We start from the raw sequence: 25,339 nt of genomic DNA, 5'->3' as shown, positions 1-25,339 counted from the left end.
ACAAGGAATGGAGACCTTGCTGAAAATTGTTTCATTAGTATTATGAGCTTGATTGATGCTTTTGCCACAGCATAGAGACAGATTTTTTGGACAGATTTATGGTAGGCCAAGTGTTTGGGAAAGCTGTAGCGGTAGCTTAGGTGTAAGATTTGTTTAAATTTTTTAAAAGACCCTTTTAAGAGCCTGTAGTGAAAAACTGAAATCTGGTAATGTTTGCAGTTCTGAATTATGTAAAGAAGTGTTCTGTTAAATTTGCTACATATACTGCCCTTGCCTAGCAGTCCACCTAAAATAATCAGAATACGTCTTTTTCAGGAGCACGAGAAAAGGTGTTGGAGTGTAGATTTCAATTTGATGGATCCTAAACTCTTAGCGTCTGGCTCTGATGATGCTAAAGGTAAATGAATGTAGTATGATCAGTGGGTTGTTTTTGTTTTCCCATATTTGTGCCAATGTAAGAACTTGATGGGGAGATTCTTTAACAGTGACATTATTTCAGTCCTTTTCCAAGAAAATGTAAGTGGTCATTTTTAAATGCAAAACCGTTGAAGTCTGTACTCTAGGGAATATAAACACTGAAACTGAAGAAGGAAAGAAATTAAATGTTTGTTTAAGTTTTTACCTGATGAATTTATCTCTTAGAGGTTGAGACTAACAGGAAACTTTTTCCTTAGATATCATGCAGTAAAAAGTACAACAGAATAGCGGTAATAAAACAAATTGAATTTGAGCATAGTTGAAATTTCTAGAATATTAGTTCAGGAAATGGAGTTTCATTTTAAGTAACTTTTTAAAATGGTGCTTTTCACCCCAGGATGCCGCTGAAAATGTGTCTGAGTGCCCATTAAGGACCATCCTGGTTAAATAAATGACCATAAATAAATAAATAAAATGGGCTTCTGAGGTAAAGAAATGTAATTGGTTAAAAACAGTGTGCGCCTGTGTCATTAAATATTTATGAAATTATAGTCATCATGAACCCAAACTACATTCCATGAGCAAATCAGTCATCCTTCATCCAGCACTGCAGATTACTTTTCAGATCATGAGAAAAAGTGTTTGCGTGTAGATTTCAGTTTAATGGCCCCGGTTTATTTACTTGCCTCCACCTTCATACGTAAAGACTACTAAGTACAGGTCTTAAAAGACATATAACAGGATTAGATAAGATAAACGTACTTTTGCAAAACACTTCCACTTGACAAGTGACCAATTATCAGTCTGTATACATTAGGTCCTGGATCAGCCGAACTTCAAAGACACTTACATATGCATTTTTGTAAAGAGTGGTCAAACACCCAACTAGGCCAAAACTACAATAGTCAACTGCTCTCTCATAAAACTTATTATAACCAACAATCTGATATCTTCATTAGTTCGCTTTTAATCAGTGTGTGTTCACTTTTTCAAATCCTCACCTTGTGTCTATCACCTTTCCTAACTTTATTTAGTAGAAGTATACTAGTACTTGTATTTCTGTCCAACATGGTCTTTTTTCCCTCTTTTTCTTTGCTCTTTAAAAAAAAAAAAAAGAAGTATTTTCCTTATGTCTGAACCTAAGCTGGACAGGGCTGATAAGCCCTTACAGTTTAAGAAGTGCACTTCCTCTGGGCATAAGATTCCCTTGTCTCTCCACAGGGAATGTGTCTATTGCTTAGGGCCTTCTCACTTGAGCAGTGATGGCAATTTCTTGAAGCTCAGACTCTGATGGGGATTTTGCCTGTTCTGTCATCTCTGGATCCTGGAGTCTTTCTCCATTTTGTCCTGTGGCTCCTTCTCCAATTCAACCCTCTGTTTCGGAGTCATTGCTTCCATTAGTCCTGGGAACCGGGGTGTCTGAGCCGATAGTCATCACATCTTTGCTTCCGACTATCACCGTAATGCGGTTGGCACTGACAGTATCTGTTCCGTGTGTGTCTCGGAGCCGTAGCCTCGACTTCTGTTCTGGGGGTGGGTTGACTTCGACTCCAAAGTTTTTGGAGTTGTTGCTTCCCTTGGGACATCGGTGTTTGACAGCTCAGCTCAAACTCCCCCTTCAGAGTGGGAGGCTTGGGGTTGTCCGTTCTGGTTGCTTCATCCCTGGGTTGACTGCCCTCTGACGTTTAGAGCCCTTCTGCCTTCGAAGTGGTGTAGAGGTTCCTCTCCCACTCTGGGAGACCCTCAATTGTCACCCCTGTGGAACCACCCTCTGTCTCCACTGGATCTATCTTTGAGACCTGTCATCTACCATGAGGGCAGCCAGTCACAGGAAGCCTCCAGACTGTCCCATTTGTGGACCTGATCTTCTGACACCTCCCCGGAGCATCCCACTGAGGAGGTACCTCGAAAGAGACTGTGCAAGAGGAGGCACATTGATTCCCCAGAGGGAACCACTGATACTGATTTCAAGGAAGGGGAAGGGTCCTCAAGATCTCCACTGGATGATGTCTCCTTTGGAGACATCTTAGAAATTCTAGGTGTCTTCCCCTGCAGACCCGCTCATCGAGCTGGTGTGTTCTAGGGCAGTGAGGGAACCGGACACAGTAAAGCCCATACCCAAACTTGCAGACAAAATCTTGAGTGCTCCCCTGGACAAAGCTTTTTGTACTAAGGTTATTCAGGTAGATGCCATGGTTGTTGCAGCAGCCACCAAAAAGGAGCTGGCCCAAGAGAGCTCCTCTGCCCTTCCCCCTAACAGAGAGTCTTGGGCTTTGGACAGATTTGGTAAGAGTTTATGCTTCTTCCACTTTCACCTTGAGAGTGCTAAACGTACCTGTCCCACTGTACGAGACTGCAGAGGGACTTAGTAAAGGAACAGAGGATCAGAAGATTTTTCCTCCAGACTGGCCACCCTCCAATTCCTGCATCCATGAAGTTGATATCACACTCAGCAGAGGGTACCCAAAGGGCTGCCGGTTCTGGCATTGCCATAAGGCATCATGACTGGATGCGGCTGTGTGACTTTGCAGAACCTTTCAAGGTGTCCTTTGTCAGTGTGCCTTTCGATGGATCAACCTTGTTTGGCCCTACTGTTCGAGAGACACTCTCCCACAGCAGGAGTAAAAAGATGAGGTTCAAGAAATCTCAGGGTCCTTTTCAGGATTCTCAGGGAGAATTTCCCCCAGAGGAAGAGAGGAAAATATCCAGAATGGTAAACGCCACCCACATGGGCAAGGGAATCCGCAGAACCAAGGGTCTTGAGAGTCCTTGTCAGATAAACCCTTCCAGCACTTCTGAATGGTTGCCTGACTGCCTTCCTCTGGAGACAGTCGGGGGGCACTTTTCCTTGCACCCTGAAGCCCTCACAAATGATCAGTGGGTGCTAAGGATCATATCCAGAGGATACTCCATCCCCTGTTTGAGACACCAAGGCAAAAGTCTATCCTCTATATTGTACTACCCAATCAGAGGGGAGGGTGCAGCCATAGAATTGGCAAAATTGCTGCAAAAGAGAGTCATCCAGGAGTTCCCTCCCGATCAAGTCAGATTGAGTGTTTACTCAAGGTTCCTTTTGGTACCCAAAAAGACAAGAGGACCCGAGTCCTATTCAGGGCCTGACATTCCTGAACAAATCGGTAAGGAACACGAAGTTCGGGATGGTTACTGTTCAGTCCATCCTACCTCTACTGAGGATGAATGACTGGATGTGCTCAGTAGATCTGAAGGATGCGTACTACCATATCAAGATGGACAGGTGCTCCAGAAGGTTCTGCGTTTCAGGCTGGGAGCCAGTCAATTATGAATTCAGATCATTACTACTGTTATTACTACTTTGTTATTACCGTTTGGTCTCACCACAGCCCCCAGGGTGTTCACCAAATGCTTGGCAGTGATTGCAGCTCATCTCTGGCTGCAGGGATTCCACTTATTTCCCTATCTGGATGACTGGCTCTTGACTGCTTCAACCAGGCATTGTCTTATTCAGGCCAGGGATTGCCTTTTACAGCTGACTGCACACCTTGGCATAACTCTCAATTTGGAGAAATCATAGTTGGAACCGGTTCAGGTGATACAATTCATAGGAGCACGACTGGACACCACAGTTTCTCGTACTTTTTATTTTTTATTTATTTATTTATTTATTTAACATTTGTTGACCGGGAAAGTCCGACTAAGTTCCACAGATCCTGTTTTCAGCGGAGGCCCGGGGAGAAATGCTCCAGAAGCATGTCTTTAGAATGTGGGATGAAACCGGAGTACCCGGAGGAAACCCACGCGAACACAGGGAGAACATGCAAACTCCACACAGAAGGCACCCCAGCCGAGAATCGAACCGGAGAACCTCTTGCTGTGAGGCGACAGTATTAACTGCTGCACCACTGCGCCGCCCTACTTATCTAACAGTGGATCAAGTATCAAGCCTACACCGTCACATTAAACAAATTCTAGCCATGCCATACCCACCAGCAAGTTAGGTTCTCAGAGCTCTTGGTTCTACGGTGGTCACAATACCTCTTTTGCCAACAATGCGTCTTCACATGAGAATTTTACAATGGACGTTAGCAGTTCAATGGTCCTTAATGCAGAAATCCTCTAAGCCTTCCCTCAGACTTTCCAGAGTATGCAAAGAATCCTTGCTATGATGGTTTCACTCTGCAGATGTTACTGAAGGATAGCCCTGCGTTCTTCCTTCTCCAAATGCCACTTTGATAACGGATGCCTCCTAGATGGGGTGGGGGTGGGGAGCACTACCTGGGTTGGATTGTTCAAGGCACGTGGATACCCCAACAGGCCAACTTGTATATCAATGTCGTAGAGATGAGAGCAGTTCTTTTGGCATTGCAAGATCTACATAGCTTTATTCCTAGGGACTATTGCAATACAGATGGTTAGTATGTCAGTGGTCTAGTACATCAGCAAACAGGGAGGAACCAGGTCTTTCCCCCTGTGTCAAGAAGTTATGAGGTTGCAATGGGTGATCTTTACCATACGCTTTCTAATGGCAGTGCGCATTCTGGGAGAGTCCAACATCCTAGCGAACCAGTCCACTCCAAGCATGATCTTTGAGAAATGTGGTCAACCCTGCTGCGACCTCTTTGTGCCTCCCCTCTCAACAATAAATGCAGCAGGTACTTTGCCTTAATCCCTCCTCAGGGGCAGTCACCAAGGGGTGCTATAGTTCATGTTTGGCCTCCCAGTCTACCGTATGTGTTTTCCTCGTTGCCCCTAATTCCCAAGTTTTTGCAGAAAACATCCAGGTTGAAGAGGAAAGTCATCTTCATTGCCGCCTCCTGGCCTCGACAAGTCTGGTTCATCTGTCTTTGGTCTCATCTGATTTGCCGTCTAGTGATACCAGATCCAGCTCCGGATCTTTTATCTCACCCCTTGGGGCACCTTCATCCAGACCCTCAAGGCCTTGAAACTAACCACATCTGATGATGGCCTGACATACCAGGCTTTCGTCCCCTGTCCAGAAGATCTTGATTTCTGCCCATAAGCCCTCCAACAGGAAGAGTTAATAAGTGAAAAGGTTTTCCATATGGGCCCAACAGAAACAGACCCCTTTACAGCCCCCATCCTGATGGTGTTGGATTTTCTGGCTTCCCTTCCTAATGCTGGGGCTAGTTTTTCCACTGTTAAAGTTCAATTAGCTGCGATCTCAGACTTTCATTTGGGAGAGGACTCTTCTTCATTAGCTTCATCGAAACTTTGTAAAGCTTTCCTTAGAGGGTACCTTTCTACTTCATCCTCCTATTAAGAACCCCTTGCGTTTTGACTGTTATGTTTCAGGCCCTGATTCACCCCCCCCCCTTTGAACCAGCAGTCACAGTAGATGTAAAGTTTCTGTCATGGAAGACACTTTTTCTGGTGGCTATTACTTAAGCAGGAAGAACCTCTAAGTTACAGGCCCTTTCCTCCAAGTTTCCTTGTTTAATTTTTCACAAAGATAGGGTAACCTTATGCGCCAACCCATCCTTCTTACCTAAAGGTGCTACAGAAGCCAATGTCAATCACTCCATCAGCCTTCCTGTTTTCTTCTGAAACTTCCAGAAAAAAGGAGAATACATTCTTCATTTACTTGATGTGTATAGACAATTGCATTTTTACTTAGAACTAAAAATTTCAGGAAATTGCAACAATTCTTCTTATCTTTTTCAGAAACTAAAAGAGGTAAAGCAGCTACTAAGACCTCTTTGCCGAGATGGTTAAAAGATTGTGTTTCTTTTGTTTATTCTTCTAAGTACATCTCTGTACCTGGTCATATTAAGGCTCACTCTGCAAGGTCTATGGCATCTTCTCAATCCTTTTGGTCAAGAGTCTCTATTGATGACATTTGTGCAACGACTACATGGTCTAATCCTCATGCATTCATTACTTATTATAAATTTGACATTTCCAGGAATAGGTCTGCTTTTGGCTCTGTTGTGCTCTGAAATATCCTTCCATGGGGGCCACCCAGGGTTCCCGTAGCTGGGGACTGTGTCCCACAAGTTAATGAAGAAATGAAGATGACAACTTCAGATAAAGAAGTTATGTTCTTACCATAATGTTCCATCTGTGTTTTCTATCTTCATTTTCATTAACCTTCCCCCAGTCCTAGATTTCGAGTGACCTGATGGATATATTCATGGATATGTTCCTGTTTGAGCTCCTGTTCTTTCCTGTTCTGTTGAAAAGTATAAAAGAATCCAGGCCACCGTTTTGAGGCAATAATACATTTTTATATCACAACCACAGATACAAAGATGAGCGCTTTCGTCTGAAAACTAGACTTCATCAGATAAAAAACACACCTGCTACTCAATACCATTTCTCCTAATGCGTATCAATTAATATTTAAAGAAACCACACTTAAAAATCCATTTTTAAAAAAATCTGTACATCGCTCACTACAGGATATAAAACCCTAGCAGTGCATCCTGTACCTAAACAAGTACATAACAAATTTTGTCTTATGACTAGATGATGGATGTGCCAACTTACATTCCACTTTTGCATAATTGTGTTACAGAGTAAAAAATTGTTTATATGTATGTTGTTATATTCTTGCATAAAACATCTCCTATGAAAGGTCCAAAACAAACTAATAGATGGACATATTAACTTTATATGAATAAAATAAATCAAATATTTTCTGCCTTGAATGTCAAAACAGGTTTAATTGTTACATATTCATTAAGGCCAGGTGGAATAAAAGACTTTAATCTAAGCTGCCATTTCAATTCTTTGTTGAGCAAAGCATTTTTCATGTCCCCACCTTTAAAATTGTTTGTTACAATAAGGTCTATGATGCCAAATTTAAAACCATTGAAAAAAGAACATGACAAAGAATGTTTGTACAAGGCACTGGTCTCTTTTCAAGTTCTTATATCGTATTGGTGCTCATACATGCTATCTTTAAATGCCCTCTCTGTTTTGCCTATACAGAATGCATGGCATCCTACACACTTGGCCATGTACACAGTCATCCTTAATTGATACGCATTAGGAGAAATGGTATTTAAGTAATGAGTAGCAGGTGTGTTTTTTATCTGATGAAGTCTAGTTTTCAGATGAAAGCGCTCATCTTTGTATCTGTGGTTGTGATATAAAAGTTTATTATTGCCTCAAAACGGTGGCCTGGATTCTTATACTTTTCAGTATTTGGTTTGCATTTTTATATTTGACTTTGAGTGTGTTTTTGCATCCAGTTGCCTGCCTTTTGGGGTGGAAGTATCGTATTGTTTTTGCACCTCTGCTGCTCTACATGGGGGATTTATCTAGCGACTCTACTATTACATTAAATGATGACCTCTGTAGTTCTGACGGGGCGGTCAGAACAGAGCGTGAGGTTATAAAAGTTCGGGAAGAAATCGCTTCATTAAAAGGAGACCTTACCAGGCTCATAGAACTGCTGAGTCAAAATGAACCAGGAGGTGGCACTCCCACAAATGAATTTACATCGTCGACAGTTTCAAAAACTTCAGCAGCGATGATGATGTCATCTCCACACTCAGAAAGTGCGAGTCATGGTGGTTATCGACAGTCACAGGCACTGCAAAAGAAAGTTTTTTATTTAAAAAAGGTCAAGTGCCGACTGGACATTGCAACAGTTCTTTTTCCTGGTCTGGGGTGGACAATGATGGGCGAGCTAATACACAAACCAGCTCTAACCAAAGAGGTACTGTTTTACCAGTTCAACAGCCTGGTTGTAGTGGTAATGGCTCAGTTAACGCTGTTGACAACATTAAAGTAAACGGAATAACTAATAGTACTGTTTTCGGTCCTTCTTTATGTTTTAAAAAAGTGATGGATAGGAATTATGAATTTAACATTAATTCTAACGAAAGTTTTGTTAACAACTATGATATTTTAAACGGGGAAAATTATGAGGATGTGCCAACATTAAAAGAAATTATTTTTTTTGTTTGAGAAAAAGCTTTTCAAATTAAAGTGTTTGCAAATAGATAATGATTATTTAAAATGTTTGAATTACAAACTTATTCCACAGGGACTTAGATTTTTTAAGTATCCCTTTGGTATAGTTTATACTGAAACAGTGATAAAGGATTTTCACAACTTCTTTGATGAATGTGGTATAGGTTTGATTACATGTTTGATTATGTACAATGATGTGGCTCTATCTAATTTGACTGTTGATATCAACAGATTAAATGCTGATATTATTAATGGCATCCTGTTCCCTGAATATGAACAGTTATATAAAAGAGTGTTGGTTAAAATTGATAAATGGACTCAAAACATTTACAATAGAAAGCAGAAAAAGTTTGCAAGGGACAAACAACAGTACGGGGTAGGGAAGGTCTATCCAGGTCCATTTAGGAATCACAATAATAAGGTTGTTGGTAAAATATATTCTAATCAAAACTACAGGGATGATAGGGAGAAAAAATACATGAAAAATAGAACACCTATAAACGGAAGAGATACATCAGGAGATTCATTTACACACAGGGCCCCTAGATGAGTTAGATTCTTTTCCTGAACACAGTGAGAATTTTTTATTACCAAGAAGGTCGGAGCGTTTAGCAAACAAGACCAGGTATCCCTCACTCAGGCCAAATATCCGATACCTATGGGATGAATTATGGGTGGAAGAAGGTAACGAGGAAGGGGAAATAATAGTAGATGACACAGAAGGTATTCTCAGTGAATACAAGGGTTTCAAAATTTTCAATTACACATCAATTACATTGACTAAGGAGCATTTTGTTCTCTTTTCAAAGGGTTTTAAATTTGTTAAATCAAACTATGGGGACATAGATGATCTTTTAATAGATTTCAAATTATACATTAGAAAGTTGAATTTAAACATTTTGTTCAACAACAATAATAACAACAATAATAATAAAAAAAGATAACAACAGTAATGTTTTTTCTGAGTTGGTGAGAAGTAGTACATACAACCCACTCCTCCATCCGGTTTTATTAATGTTTGAAAAAATAGTTACAGAGGAAATATATGATGAATACACAAGAAATAAATGGAAGGCAGGACATTCTAACCTGACCACTGATGAATTGAATTTATTATGTGATTTACAACCTCAAGGAACTTGTCGCATAATGAAACCTGATAAGGGAGGGGTGGTTGTATTGTTTGGTGTAGAGGAATACAATAACGCTATTATGAACATTTTACTCGATGCCTCTACTTATTCACCAGTGTCAAAAAATCAGATTAATATATCATATAGGTATATTGATTCATTACTGGAGGAATACTTGTTGGACAATAGGATAGACAGTAAAACTTACAATTACTTCAGCCAAACTCATCCCACCATACCGAGCATCTTTGGTGTGCCCAAAATTCATAAATCTATTAGAGAGCCTCCTTTCAGACCAATAGTGTCAGCAAAAAACTCAAAGATCCACCCTCTTGCAGTTTATGTTGACAATTGTACAAAAGAAATAATGGCTGAAACATCACATTTAATAAAAGATTCATGAGAATTTCTTAGTAAATTAACCAAAGACATATGGACAGAAAGTTGTAGCTTTCTGACCATAGATGTCAAAGATCTTTTTACTAGTATACCCAGGACCGAAGGACATGAATACTTCGGTGATAGTCTTTATAAGTAGTCCATTCTTTCCAAAGATAAAATTTCTTTAATTGTAGAACTTAGACAATAACTACATAAACTTCCAGGGGGAATATTACCAACAAACGAGTGGTGTGGCAATGGGGGCAGCATGTGCCCCCCATATATGCCAACCTAGTTTTGCTTGAATGGGAAAACACAGTACGTATTTCATAGTTCCTTTTATAAGAACATAAGGTTGTACCTAAGGTTCCTTGACGATATTTTTATATTGTGGGATGGAACCAAGGGCACCTTGGAACAATTCATGGATTATCTTAACAGTAGTACCCCCTTTTTCACTTTTACACACACATGGAATGAAAACAGTATAAATTATCTTGATACTACTATTACAAAAACATGTAATGGATTTAAATCAAAAATGTATCGTAAAAATACCTGGTGCAACAGTTATCTGCACTATACTAGTCATCATCCTCAGGCACAAAAAAAAAGTCTCATTAAAGGAAGCTGTAAGAGTAGCAAGAATGACTTCAGAGTTTAATGACTTGATTAATGAGTTCACATTTTTAGGAAAAAAAATTTTGGAAAGGGGGTACCCTATGGAGATGGTAAAAGAAATACTAGATTAAGTATATATAGAGTCTGGGGCACTAAATATAAGGCCTTATTGGGACAAACTCTGTCTAAGGTAATAAAAAGAGAAGCAGAAGGCAAACATTTCTATGGGGCCTGTGTTATGGAATATAATATGTTTTCTGAATCATTCACTAATGTAGTTAGAGCCAATTGGAATACACTTAAAATAAATAAAGAGGTGTATGATGTAGTAGGTGCTAAACCTTTTTTCTCCTGCGAAACTGGTAAAAATTTTAAAAGAATATTTGAACAGGGTGATATGGTTAACAGCACTTTTAAAGCAACAACTTCATGTGGCAACTGTAGTTTATGCCATCTCATCTTTAGAGAAGCATGGATTAAGTTAAATAATGGTTTAAACAGTGTTGTTGGATTTCGTAAGGGAAATTGCAAAACCAGGATGATTGTGTACATGGCCAAGTGTGTAGGATGCCATGCATTCTATATAGGCAAAACAGAGAGGGCATTTAAAGATAGAATGTATGAGCACCAATATGATATAAGAACTGGAAAAGAGACCAGCACCTTGTACAAACATTCTTTGTCATGTCCTTTTTTCAATGGTTTTAAATTTGGCAGCATAGACCTTATTGTAACAAACAATTTTAAAGATGGGGACATGAAAAATGCTTTGCTCAACAAAGAATTGAAATGGCAGCTTAGATTAAAGTCCTTTATTCCACCTGGCCTTAATGAATTTGTAACAATTAAACCTGTTTTGACATTCAAGGCAGAAAATATTTTATTTATTTTATTCATATAATGTTAATATGTCCATCTATTAGTTTGTTGTGGACCTTTCATAGGAGATGTTTTATGCAAGAATATAACAACATATATATAAACAATTTTTTACTCTATTTGTAACACAATTATGCAAAAGTGGAATGTAAGTTGGCACATCCGTCATCTAGTCATAAGACAAGATTTTTTTATGTACCTGTTTAGGTACAGGATGCACTGCTAGGGTTTTATATCCTGTAGTGAGCGATGTACAGATTTTTTTAAAAATGGATTGTTAAGTGTGGTTTCTTTAAATATTAATTGATACGCATTAGGAGAAATAGTATTTAAGTAATGAGTAGTAGGTGTGTTTTTTATCTGATGAAGTCTAGTTTTCAGATGAAAGCGCTCATCTTTGTATCTGTGGTTGTGATATAAAAGTTTATTATTGCCACAAAACAGTGGCCTGGATTCTTTTATACTTTTCAGTATTTGGTTTGCATTTTTATATTTGACTTTCCTGTTCTAATGTTTGATAGTTTATTTGTAGAGGACAGGGGATAAATAGTGATGGCAAACTCGATCTGAGGTACATTGGGGGTAAGAGGTGTTATGGGTAAGAAGGAGGAGCTTGCACTTCGAATCTCAAGCTAGTGAAGTTGCCGAGTCTGTTCCAGGGGTCAGAACAGAGACCTACAGGTTAATGAAGAATGAAGACAGCACAGATGGAATGTTATGGTAAGAACATAACTTCTTTTTCTACACTGGTGTATTATTGTAGCAGTATTATCTAACTTCATAAGTGAACACAGCTCAGTTATACCATCATAATCACTCAAGACTGTAAAGCTTCCTGCACAATTTGGTAGTTGGCAGACCATTTCCAGAATCCAGGGAAGACAGCTTTATTGCATATTTTGACAGACTCCAACCTAGTTTATAACTACTACTAATCTCAGCTATCCATTATTCAAGGCAGTCTCTTTTGGTTAATATAGTGATAGGTAATGGAAGATATCTGTCGATGGCTGACTACTGAACACAAAGCTGTAATAAAAAAGCAATGAACAATGCATGGAAAACCTTTAAAAAATACCTGTCTAATAGTAACTTTTTCCAAGCTTACTTAGACCCAAAGAAAAGAACTGCTGGGCAAAAGGAAAAACCACAAGCGAAAGCTGGTCACAATTGGTTTAATAGTTTTTTAGTTGTACTACAATGTCAGGTCTAGAACGAAAACACCCCCCGAAGCAACTCATAACCATGAGCCTAGTTCTGATGTACGGCATATCAGTAACACTGGGAATGCAACTACTGTAGCATCGGAACATTTGCCGACAACTAATAACGCCAGTAGTAATGGAGGTGTTTTCGTAGGGCTACCAGTGCTTGACACCTGGCTTACGAACAAGTTTTCGTTTATGCCTACCAATGCGGAAGTAAACGCTCATCTTTTTAATAACAGTAGTAATAATGTGGAGAATAGTTCTAGACCTGACATTGTAGTACAACTAAAAAACTATTAAACCAGTTGTGACCAGCTTTCGCTTGTGGCTTTTCCTTTTGCCCAGCAGTTCTTTTCTTTGGATTTGTCAGTGGTTCGTGTGTTTATTTTCTAAGTATGGCTTCAGGAACTGCTAGTGGAATCAGTGAATTCACGGCAAGTGAAACGCCAGAACTTCTAAGAGGCTGTGATAGTGCAGGAGTTCCTGCACCAGCTCCAACATTCAATTCATTCAACATTTCAATAATGGATACTTTACTTCTGAAAATGGACTCGGTTTGTGCCAGGCTTGAGCAGCTTGACACGCAACAACAAGCTCTTCAAGGATTATTCTTAAAGAACAACGTGTGTGGCAATGGAAATAACGTGGATCGAGGCAGTAATAATCGTGCTGCCATGATGAGAAGTCCGCCTACTACTTCTACGGATTTAGCGGAAGTAGGTATTAGTAATGTAACAACAATAAATGGAAATGCATTAAATGGAAATCCTACAGCCATCAATGGTAATCCCGAAGCAACTCATAACCATGAGCCTAGTTCCGATGTACGGCATAACGGTAACACTGGGAATGCTACTACTGTAGCATCGGAACACTCGCCGACAACTAATAACAACGCCAGTAGGGATGGAGGTGTTTTCGTAGGGCTACCAGTGCTTGACACCTGGCTTATGAACAAGTTTTCGTTTATGCCTACCAATGCGGAGGTAAACGCTCATCTTTTTAATAACAGTAGTAATAATGTGGAGAATAGTTCTAGACCTGACATTGTAGTACAACTAAAAAACTATTAAACCAGTTGTGACCAGCTTTCGCTTGTGGTTTTTCCTTTTGCCCAGCAGTTCTTTTCTTTGGATTTGTCAGTGGTTCGTGTGTTTATTTTCTAAGTATGGCTTCAGGAACTGCTAGTGGAATCAGTGAATTCACGGCAAGTGAAACGCCGGAACTTCTAAGAGGCTGTGATAGTGCAGGAGTTCCTGCACCAGCTCCAACATTCAATTCATTCAACATTTCAATAATGGATACTTTACTTCTGAAAATGGACTCGGTTTGTGCCAGGCTTGAGCAGCTTGACACGCAACAACAAGCTCTTCAAGGATTATTCTTAAAGAACAACGTGTGTGGCAATGGAAATAACGTGGATCGAGGCAGTAATAATCGTGCTGCCATGATGAGAAGTCCGCTTACTACTTTTACGGATTTAGCGGAAGTAGGTATTAGTAATGTAACAACAATAAATGGAAATGCATTAAATGGAAATCCTACAGCCATCAATGGTAACCCCGAAGCAACTCATAACCATGAGCCTAGTTCTGATGTACGGCATAACGGTAACACTGGGAATGCTACTACTGTAGCATCGGAACACTCGCCGACAACTAATAACAACGCCAGTAGGGATGGAGGTGTTTTCGTAGGGCTAGCAGTGCTTGGCACCTGGCTTACGAACAAGTTTTCGTTCATGCCTACCAATGCGGAGGTAAACGCTCATCTTTTTAATAACAGTAGTAATAATGTGGAGAATAGTTCTAGACCTGACATTGTAGTACAACTAAAAAACTATTAAACCAGTTGTGACCAGCTTTCGCTTGTGGTTTTTCCTTTTGCCCAGCAGTTCTTTTCTTTGGATTTGTCAGTGGTTCATGTGTTTATTTTCTTACTTAGACCCAAGAAAAGCTTGCAGAGTTCTAAGTGATGTAGATAAAACCACATATCCACATACCCATAAACAGAAAGGCCTCATACAGTCAGCATGTTTTCTTCATGTCTAAACAGTAGAGGAGGGAAAGGATTTTAACACTTATCCCCTACTTTTAGGTGCTGCCTGCAGCCTTCCATGACTGTACTCCTTGGCTGACTCAACAGAATATAGTGCAGACACTTAGCTACGCCAGAAAAAAAAAAAAGACAAAAACTCTGTCTGTTTTCTGGAAGTGCTTCAGGGTAAATGTAAACATTCTCACTTGCTATTAGGTGCAGCCTGCAGCCTTCTACATCCGTGGCTTTTGATTTAGAAAAAATACAGTGCAGACTTACAGCTTCAGCAGCAGGCCCCTCAATCCACAACGAAAAAGACTTCACCCATTCAGCCTGTTTTCTGGGAGTCTAAACAGTGCAATAGGGAAAAAGTGCTACATTTATCACCTGCTGCTATGTAGCTAGCCTTGCTGTGTACATCTTATGTGTTTGATATAGTTTTAGCATAGGTTAGACTAGACAGTCTTTCCTTCGTATTAGGTAGTGTCTTAGGCATACTGTGCAGCCTGTGCCACCCTTCCAGTTGAGTACTGCCTAACTCTTGACTTTGATACAGTTTCCTGTAACCACGTAACAGGTTCCCCATATATGTGCAGCTGCCAGGGGTCCTGCAAGAGCAGTTGAATCCAGCTGTTTATTGGTACATTAATTGCCTACTCTGGTTTGGGGAACCACCTGTTTGGAATACCAGCTTCTCCTGTTTTTTTTTTTTTTCTGGCTTACTGGCTCATACTTTGAGTCTATATATCTTGAAACAGAATGGCAAGTATATCTCTTTCCAGATTTTACAGTCGCAGTGTAATGCAGCATACAGTTTACAATTTAACTTTGTGTCTTTAAGCTGGTACTTACCTTCTCACTCTTGGACACAGCCACTGCTTGATTGCTTTTCTGTCGGGTAGTGCTACTATAGCATGCATCATGTATTGTCTGGTTAACATACCTGTTCTGTGACTGCTTAGTTTACTTTCCCCCCTGCCCCATCCCTGTCCAGCCCCACCCCTGTCCTGCACTTGTACCTACAATACCCCTCCCACTGGCTGTCTCTTAAAAAAAATCATTAAATCATGACTTGGTCTAGAAAACCACTGCTGTTATGCTGTTTTTTTTTTTCTAATTCAGAAACACAATCTAGTGACCTTGGCAAAGCATAACTCTAACTTACAAATCTTAAATTCACATGAACTCCAGTTCGTAATAACTATTAGCACTACCAAAATTATACTTTCAAATACCTGTAACATTCCTCTCTAAAACCAAACTAACTACAGTGAAGATACATTTTTTTCATCTTACCTTTCTGTAACCACATCAACAAGAAGAGAATATCAGTTACTACAAAAGTATAAACCCTAGTTCAACATTACATGCCTACTTTGGATGTATTATTGTATAGAGATGTAGTCTGTTCCAAGACCCATGAGTGCAACACTCTTGAGTAACATCCCTGTAACTTTAACCCCAGGTGTGTAAAACTCTACTACTGTCTTTGCAGTTCATCTGTCTGTCCTTCCTGTTTAGGCCAACCCTGTTGCATATTCTTCACAATCTTCCATACCCATTTCATGTCCCCCACCCCTGTCTCTGTTGGTCTTTAGTAAGAAATGTTCTGGCTTTTCTAGTCAGATCCTTTCCCCTCCATCCTGCACACCCTTTTGCCCGATTTCCTCTGGATACTTAACAGCTTGATGTCCTCTTTGTGTAATTTCTAGAATTTTTCACAGTAAGGCAAGCCTTGCCTGACCAAGATGTTATAGAGAAGGGAGCATCACTGTTTTACTTTTTTTGGTTCTTCAAGGTTCTGTTGTCAGTCCCACTAAGAAAAGACCTCAACATTCCCTTTGCTGCTGCTGTTGCTTATTGCCAGTATATGTGTGTTTTTCTTTTTCTGCGCTCCATCTTCAGCCAATTCTTCACTGCTGCTCTTAAATGGGGGAGGGGGATGATTTGGTTGATCCTCTTCTCTCTCCCCTGATGTATCTGACACAAGCACTCTGAAAAGTATTAGACTCAGTACCGGCCCTTGGGGTACTACAGTGGTCAGTTTTCTTATTCTTAATGTAGTCCTTTCACTACTACCCTCTGTGTCCTACCATTCAGCCAAGCACTTAAATAGGTTCATAGGTGTGTACTAGGCTATTGGCCCTAGAGCCTTTTCAAGCCTAGCCCATAGAACTGCCCTGGCATTGTGCTGCCCGACTTTAGTTCCCATTGCCTCTATCGAGTAGAGCCACTGCAGTGATCCCCGGGGTGAACTTTCTATTTCCCATCAGCTCATCAAGATTTCTCTTGGAGAAGGCCAGTGAGGTGCTGTGCTTGACATGTATGGGAAGTCTATTGCAGAGCATAGGCAGTCTCTGGGTTATGAATTTGTCCCTCCAGCATGTTCTGTTGATTATGGTAATGAGGTTGAGGTCTCTGGAGCATGTGGTGCAGAGGCATTTGGATTTCTTTAGATGTAGCATTTCTAACAGAGCTGGGTCAGACATGGCTTTGTAAGTCAAGCAGAGATCGCCTCTTCGTAGATGAGACAGAGAATAGCTGGAGTTTTTTTGAGTCTGTCCACATAGGACATGTGTTTAAGGCCTAGGATGCTCTTCGTGAGGTACTTTTGTGGCCTTTCCAGTTGTTGCATATGGCTAGTGAGGTACATGCCAAATGGGGCATTCTACTCAATGACTGGCCTAATGAGAGAGGAGCAGATAGAGATGATGACCTCTTTTTTTTCCCTGGATCCAAAACCCTTGGTAATGAGATGTGCCACATAGAAGGACTTTCTGACCAAAATGGCAATGTGGTGCTTGAAGGTGAGGCTGCTGTCAACCTGTGTCCCCAGATCTCTTATATTGCCTTCATTGTTCAACGGGCTCCCATCGATGGGGTAATTAGTGGGAAATTAATTTTTCCCAAAGGGGATGATGCATTTTTTGGCATTAAGCTTAAGACCATGCTTTCTACACCAGTCATTGGTGTCAGTGAGGCCTTTCTGTAGGATGTCTACATCACTTGGGGGAGTTAATAATGGCTCCCAGCTTGCAGTTGTCTGTGAACAGAGTCCCTCCGTGTTGGCCTGGACTTCCGAGAAGTAGATGCCAAACAGGAGAGGACCCAGGACCGATCCCTGTGGGACTCCACTCGTGACTGGTCGGCAGTCTGACGTAGAGTCCGCTACTTTCACCCTGTCATTTCTATCTGTGAGCCAATTTGCAACCGACCTAGTGATATAGGGGTTGATGCGTAGTTTGGTGAGTTTATCAATAATTCCTGAGTGGGAAATGGTATCCAAGGCCTTGGCCAGATCGAGGTAGGCTGTATGAACTGCCTTGCCCTTATCCACAGCTCTGGTGACTGACTCAAAGAAGTCAACCAAGCTGAGTCGGCATGATCTACCTTTCACAAAACCAAACTGTGTGGGATCTAGAGTTTGGAGATTCCCTTTATCCTTGTTAATTAGGTCCATGATGATGTACTCCATAGCCTTACATATCAGACTCGTCAGGCTAATGGAGCGATAATTCCCTGGGTCTGTAGTCGCTACCCCTTTATGGAGAAGGGATGACTGTAGCAGTGCACCATTCGGTAGGGACAAAGCCTGAGGTGAGGCTGTGATTGAACAGGGCACACAGATGTGGTGCCAGTTCACATTGTAGTTAATGTAGAACACATCCAGGGATATTGTCGGGTCCCATAGAAGCTGTATTCTTGGCCTTGGACAATGCAGCTTTAACCCGTGCTGCAGTAATGATGGGTGCCTGGCATTTCTCCGGTGTTGTGATTGGTCCTTGGGGGGGGTAAAGTTGGCACTGAATCTGTCTGCCATTATGTTGGCAATATTTTTGCTCAGGATTTAATGTCCTTTTGTAGAACGTTAAATTTGAGAATATTTTTTGGTGACAATGATAACAGTTTTACTGATGACAAGTTTGTTTATCACAAATCATCTTTTTCTCCCCCTATGCATCCTTTGGTACATCAGTTCCAGAATAGCGTTCTCAAAGATCTGCATTTCTCCATGTTGGACACATATTCCAAACGGAATAATGTAACTGCTGCTGAAAAACAAGCTATTCTGGAACTTCAAAACAACAATAATATTGTCATCATTTCTGCAGACAAAGGGGGAGCTGTGGTTCTTTTGAATTGGTGTGATTATGATCAAGAGGCTAAAAGACAGTTGTCTGATTGTAGATATTATTTTGAGATGCATATCAATCCCATTCATCGTTTTAAAAGACTAATCGATGATTTTTTAATTCAGGCCAGGGATGAAGCTATCATTACCAATGAATACCATGCATCAACTTACCATTCAGGATCCGGCCAACCAATATATTTATTTTTTGCCGAAAATTCACAAAAATCCCACCAATCCACCGGGTAGACCAATTGTCTCAGGAAAGGGTTATATCACAGAACCTTTGTCTCTATATTTGACCAAACATTTGAAGCCTTTGCTCCATCTTGTACGATGTTCATCGTGCATACAGCTGCAGTAATCACAGATGGGTTTTCAGCCGTCAGGCGGTCCCTCGGTCGGCCGAATTCCAAAGTCTTGGTCCGGCGTCGGTTGTCGTCGCTTACTCTTCTGACGTCAGGAAGGCCAGAGTATATAAGACACAGCCGACGCCATGTTCTTAAGTCTTTTTTGCCGCGCGGTGCCCGAAGCAGAAGCAGTTCGCAAGTGCCGGTCGGTTAGCTCTTGAATTATGAAAATATTTGGAACTGAAGTCTTCACTAAAGCTAAGTACCCCGTTGGGGAAACTTTCCTTGCCTCAGACCGATGTCAGAAAAAGTTAATAATTGTATTTCTTGTGGGAAGCAAATACCGCATAAGGATTTCCATTCCCTTTGCATACCTTGTTTGGGCCCAGACCACGACGTCTCAGGCTGTCGCTTTTGCGCTACCTTCAATAAACGCACTATCAAGCGTCGGGCGGAGTTCGCCCAACACTTTTTTGGTAAAGCTTTTGACTATAAAATGTCGTCGGACACTCCGACTACCGTTTTATCCAAAAAACGCAAGGAAAAGGACCGACACGCGAGGCCCGCGGTCTCCACCGACACCACGCCGAAACAGGCTACACGTGGTCCTGTTCTCAGCGAGACACCTTTGCAGTCCCTGACTACCGACGACACTCCTTTGACAGTGTCTTCTGTACCCGAGACCGCTGGGTCATCGGCCCTTTCCCAGACTACAACCGAAGCCCCGGCTTCTGTCGAGCCTACTAATGTGGACAGATCCACCTCCACCCATGGTGTATTTAGGCCTTCTTCTTCTTTTTCTATTAAGGCCTTTACTAAATCCAAAGCTGCCAGGCCTCACACTAGGCCTGCTGCTCAAGGCCCATCTCCTGGACCCATGCCTAAGAAACAGATGCTTAAAATGGCTGAGGACCTAATAACTCTTATCAGAGGTTCTCAGCCCCCTCCTGACAAGAGACCCAGAGTGAAGGAAGAATCCCCCTCTTCTGATCAAGGATCCATTTTATCAGAACATTCTGATGCAGAGGAACACTCTTACTCTCCTTTTGAGGATTCGGATGCAGAACAGTCCATTCCTTCTGTATCCCCCCCTGAGGATTTTTCTTTTGGGGAAACCTTGCACACCTTGAGGGAACATTTCCATTGGGAAGGTCAAGACTTTTCAGATTCCAAGAAAAGACTTAGGGAATTTCTTTGGTTACCTCAGCACAGACCTCTGGCTATACCCCCTGTTTTGGAGGTACTGGCTGATGTATATTCGGAGGCTTGTCTTAATCCTGATTCTCTGCCCCCTGCACCAGTAAAGCCTGATAGATATTACAGAGTACCCAGTTCTCACCAATTTCTCTATAAAGGCCATAATGCTGACCCTGAAACCATTTCACAAGGCCCTAAGGGATTAAAGGCCTCCACTGCCAAGAATCAACTTCCTGCAGAAAGGGAATCTAGATCTCTAGAAAGGTGGGGTAAGAAGGTATATACCTCGGCCACCCTAGCCATGAGGGCCTTAAACTGCCAGTTTCATATGATTAAATATCAACAGTTCCTGTTATCACAATTAAAAAACAAAATGTCTCAACCTGAACAACTACAGGATATGATGCATAGTGCGGAACAAGTGGGTAAACACACCTTACAATGTGGTTATGATGCCTTAGAGGCCTCCAGTAGAGCGGCTGCTACAGGATCAGTCATTCGCAGACATGCCTGGCTTTGGGAACAAAATTTGCCTGATCATGTGAAAGCTAAACTTCTTGATGCTCCTTTACAAAAGGATGTGCTTTTCGGTACTAATGCTGAGGATATACTACGAAAAATGGAAGAAAAAGCCAAATCTATGCAAACTGTCAAGCTTTCTTACAGGTCCAGCCACCACGATTTAGCAGGAATTGGCCTTCAAAAAACTGGTCCTTTCCAGCCACTGACAAGCCCCAAAGAGGTAGATACAGACGCACAAGGGGCAGAGGGCAATCACAAGGATCATATAGAGGCAGACAATGGCAATCTCCAGCACCAAGAGGTGGTGAAGACAGTGCACAACAATACAGGAAGCAAACCCAATGACTCCCTCATTTCCATGCCAAGCAAATCTCAGCTGGCAGCACCTTTGGGAGGGAAACTAGCATTATTTGCAAGCAATTGGCATATTGTCACAACAGACAAATGGATAACTGGACATTATAAACAGAGGCTACAAATTTCAATTTCACACTCTTCCGAAAATGAGAGGCATGCCCAATCTACCACAAAATCAAAGGGTAGAGGCACAACTGCAAATTTCAAAGCTCCTAAACATGAGAGCTATACAAAAGGTACCTACGCACCAACAAGGTCAAGGTTTTTATTCAAGGCTCTTCCTGGTACCAAGAAAAGGAACCGACTGGAGACCCATTCTGGACTTATCCATCCTAAACACATTTCTACTCGTACCAAAATTCAAGATGCTCACATTACAGCAACTTCTTCCCATGCTGGGCAAGGAGTTTTGGCTGGTAACATTGGACCTCAAGGAGGCATACCTGCATGTCCCAATCAGACAAAGCTGCAGAAGATACCTCAGATTTCTTGCAGGTTCAATCCACTATCAATTCTCTGCATTGCCCTTTGGCTTATCTACTGCACCCAGAGTATTCACAAAGTGCCTGGCATCAGTGATTGCCTATTGCAGACTTCAAGGGATACAAATTTACCCTTATCTGGACGACTGCCTAATCCAAGCGGACAGCAAACACACACTACTGGAACATCTGGCATATGTGACACGGTTACTGCTTTCTCTGGGATACACCATCAACAAGGAGAAATCAAGGCTAACACCATCTCAGAAAATAACCTTCCTGGGTGCCAGCTTGGACACAAACACCCAGATGGCATACCTTACGCCAGAAAAACAAGGGCAATTATCTCAGTACTTCAAAACACTAGCAAAAAGTACCAGGCTTACTGCAAGGAAAATCCTGCAGGCTCTGGGATTCATGGCATCTTGCATTCTTCTAATCCCATGTGCAAAGCTGCATATGAGGAAACTTCAATGGTACCTAAAAAACTATGGTCTCAACACAGTCACAGCTTGGAAGCAATTATACCAATAATTCCATGTCTACAAAAGGAATTTCTATGGTGGGCCCAAGCATGTCAAGTAAACACAGGCCTTCCTTTCTGCAAGCCTCAAGCAAAACAAGTCATAACCACAGACGCCTCAGATTACGCCTGGGGGGCGCACATGAAGGACAGGTGCATTCAGGGCAGATGGTCCCAAAAGGAAAAGCACTTTCACATCAATCAAAAAGAAATGCTAGCAGTAATAAATGCAATTACAGCTTTCAAGGACTTCCTGCATCCAGGACAATTACTGATAAGAACAGACAACACCACAGTAATGTGGTACATAAACAAACAAGGAGGAACACACTCATACCCCTTGTGCAGACTAGCCATGACTTTTTGGAACTTGGCTCTAGAAAGACAAATCGAACAGTACTTGCCAGGACTGGAAAACACACTGGCAGACACTCTGAGCAGGAATATGACAGATCCACACGAATGGAAGCTACATCCACAGGTGTTTATGGAGATAATCCAAGCGTGGGGGAGGCCAGACATAGATCTTTTTGCCTCCCACAGGAGCCATCAATTGAAAAAGTTTTGCTCAAGGACCTTCCATCCAAAGGCCTGGAAAGTGGATGCCCTTTCATTCAGTTGGACAACATGGACAGTTTATGCATTCCCACCTCTGCCTCTTTTGCCCAAGGTGCTTTTGAAAGCAAGAACAGACAAACCGAGGATGATACTGATTGCTCCAGACTGGCCAAGGCAACATTGGTATCCACTCCTGAGGAGCCTAACACATACTCCTCCCTGGTCCCTGCCTCTAATACCTTTTCTGCTGACTCAGAACAGCTACAAAACCCTTCACAGTCAGCTGAAAACACTCAACCTCGCTGCATGGAAAATTCCTTAACACCACAACAGACCTTACTCTCCAAGGAGGTGCAGGATGTCATTTTGGAGGCCAGAAGACCATCTACTAGAAAAGCTTACTCCGCAAAATGGAAGCGGTTTTGCTGTTGGAATGAGAAAAGAGGACAGGACCCTAGAAAATTGAACTTGCCTCAGGTTTTACAGTACATAGCTGAACTGCCGAACAGTGGACTTTCATTTTCTTCCATTAAAATACACGCCTCAGCCATTTCTGCAGAATTCAACACAGATCCTCCTTTATTCTCTCACCCACTCCTACGGCAGTTCCTCAGAGGGGCTAAGAATATAAGACCTCCAAGGAAGCAACCAATACCAGCCTGGGACCTTAATTACATACTAGAAAAATTAACATTGCCTCCCTTTGAACCTGCTGCCTCAACAGATCTGCAATATTTGTCCTGGAAAACAGCTTTCCTTCTGGCCATCACTTCAGCTCGTAGGGTTTCTGAACTACAGGCCCTCATGGCGGTGCAGCCCTTCCTCTTCTTCCATCAGGATAGGGTTTCCCTTCGTACTAATCCATCTTTTATGCCAAAAGTGGTATCCAGGGTAGCCTTAAACCAAGCCATACACCTACCTACCTTTTATCCTAACCCTCAAAACAAAGGGGAAAGGCTGCTTCACTCTTTAGACATCCATAGGCAGTTACGTTACTATTTGGACAGAACAAAGTCCTTCAGGAATTCAGAACAACTTTTTGTGTCCTATGCCATAGGGGCTCAAGGGAATCCAGTTACCAAACAGACCATTTCCAAGTGGATTGGCCACTGCATACGATTTTGTTACTCCTATCATGGGAAACCTGTCCCTTCTGGTATCAGATCTCACTCCACCAGGGCCACAGCCACCTCTACAGCCTTCCTCAGAGGTGTGCCTACTAAGGATATTTTGGAGGCAGCCACTTGGAGTTCTGTACATACCTTCACAAAACACTACCACCTGCCCTTATATTCCAGAACAAGAGCAGGCTTTGCCACTGCTGTTTTGCAGGGCATTCTGGCTCAACCCAGTTCCTCATAGTACCTACCACCCTATGCATAGCTTTGGGACTCTACCCATCTGTGATTACTGCAGCTGTATGCACGATGAACATAGTACAGTTTTGTACCTACCATAAATGTAGATGTTCGAGTGCTAATACAGCTGCAGTACAGGTTTCCCTCCCTCCTTCCCCTCTTGGTAAGGGCATGCGGCCAAAAAACCTCTTCATACCTCCTGACTGGGTTATCCTGCTATGTTTTATTTGCTTGCATTTGTGGATAAGCTTTATTTATGTATTGCCTTCCTTTTTGGGGGCACCTGACATCTGGGGCAAGAAAGACTGAAGAACATGGCGTCGGCTGTGTCTTATATACTCTGGCCTTCCTGACGTCAGAAGAGTAAGCGACGACAACCGACGCCGGACCAAGACTTTGGAATTTGGCCGACTGAGGGACCGCCTGACGGCTGAAAACCCATCTGTGATTACTGCAGCTGTATTAGCACTCGAACATCTACATTTATGGTAGGTACAAAACTGTACTTTCTCGGTTACAGAACACTACAAATTTCCTGCAGATCATTTCAGATAGCCAATTGGAATCCGATTGGTTGATGTGCACACTAGATGTGTGTGCTTTATATACGAATATTCCACACGAATCTGGTTTAGAAGCCCTTACATACTGGCTGGAAGTGGCCAATTTATACAGACCTGACTTCAACTCCTTTTTGGTTCGGTTAGCTAGACATGTTCTGAATAGCAATGTATTCTTTTATCAGGATACGTGTTATTTACAAACAAAGGGCACAGCGATGGGTGCTTCATTTGCCCCAATATATGCCAATCTGTTTATGGCCTTTGTCAAAAAACATCTTATCTATGATCATGTGAGCAACATCTATTTGGAATTCATTGACATTTGGAGACGGTTTCTAGACTACTGTTGGATGGTATGGAAGGGTGAGACAAATGTGTTACATGAATTAATATCTTACCTGAACAACAACCCATGGGGATTACAATTTACTGTTCATTATGATTTGAACAGCATTACGTTTTTGGATGTGATTATCAACAGACTACCCTATCACACGTTGAGTACTGAAGTATTCAGGAAATATCCCCAATACAATACCATCCTACATGCATCCAGTTTACATCCAACACACACAGCCCGGAACATCCCAAAATCGCAATTCATCAGAATAAAGCGTATTTGCTCTGATGATTCCTCTTTTCAGAGACAAAGGAAGGATCTCACAAACAGATTCAAATCTAGGGGTTATGGTATGGGTTAT

General features: G+C 41.7%; 1 protein-coding gene across 1 annotated transcript in view; it reads left to right on the top strand.

Moving 5' to 3' along the window:
* COP1 (COP1 E3 ubiquitin ligase) overlaps positions 1-25,339 on the top strand; it is a 1,660,397-nt gene that overhangs the window by 784,381 nt on the left and 850,677 nt on the right. Inside the window, exon 14 of the mRNA XM_044085965.1 lies at positions 316-397. Within this exon, the coding sequence (XP_043941900.1) occupies positions 316-397 (82 nt within the window). The remainder of the gene's footprint in view (positions 1-315; positions 398-25,339) is intronic.

The sequence above is a fragment of the Protopterus annectens genome, chromosome 10.part0 (genome assembly GCF_019279795.1).
Source record: "Protopterus annectens isolate FY-2018-M chromosome 10.part0, PAN1.0, whole genome shotgun sequence".
Classification (NCBI taxonomy): Eukaryota; Metazoa; Chordata; order Ceratodontiformes; family Protopteridae; genus Protopterus; species Protopterus annectens.
This window is presented reverse-complemented; position numbering and strand designations above follow the sequence as displayed.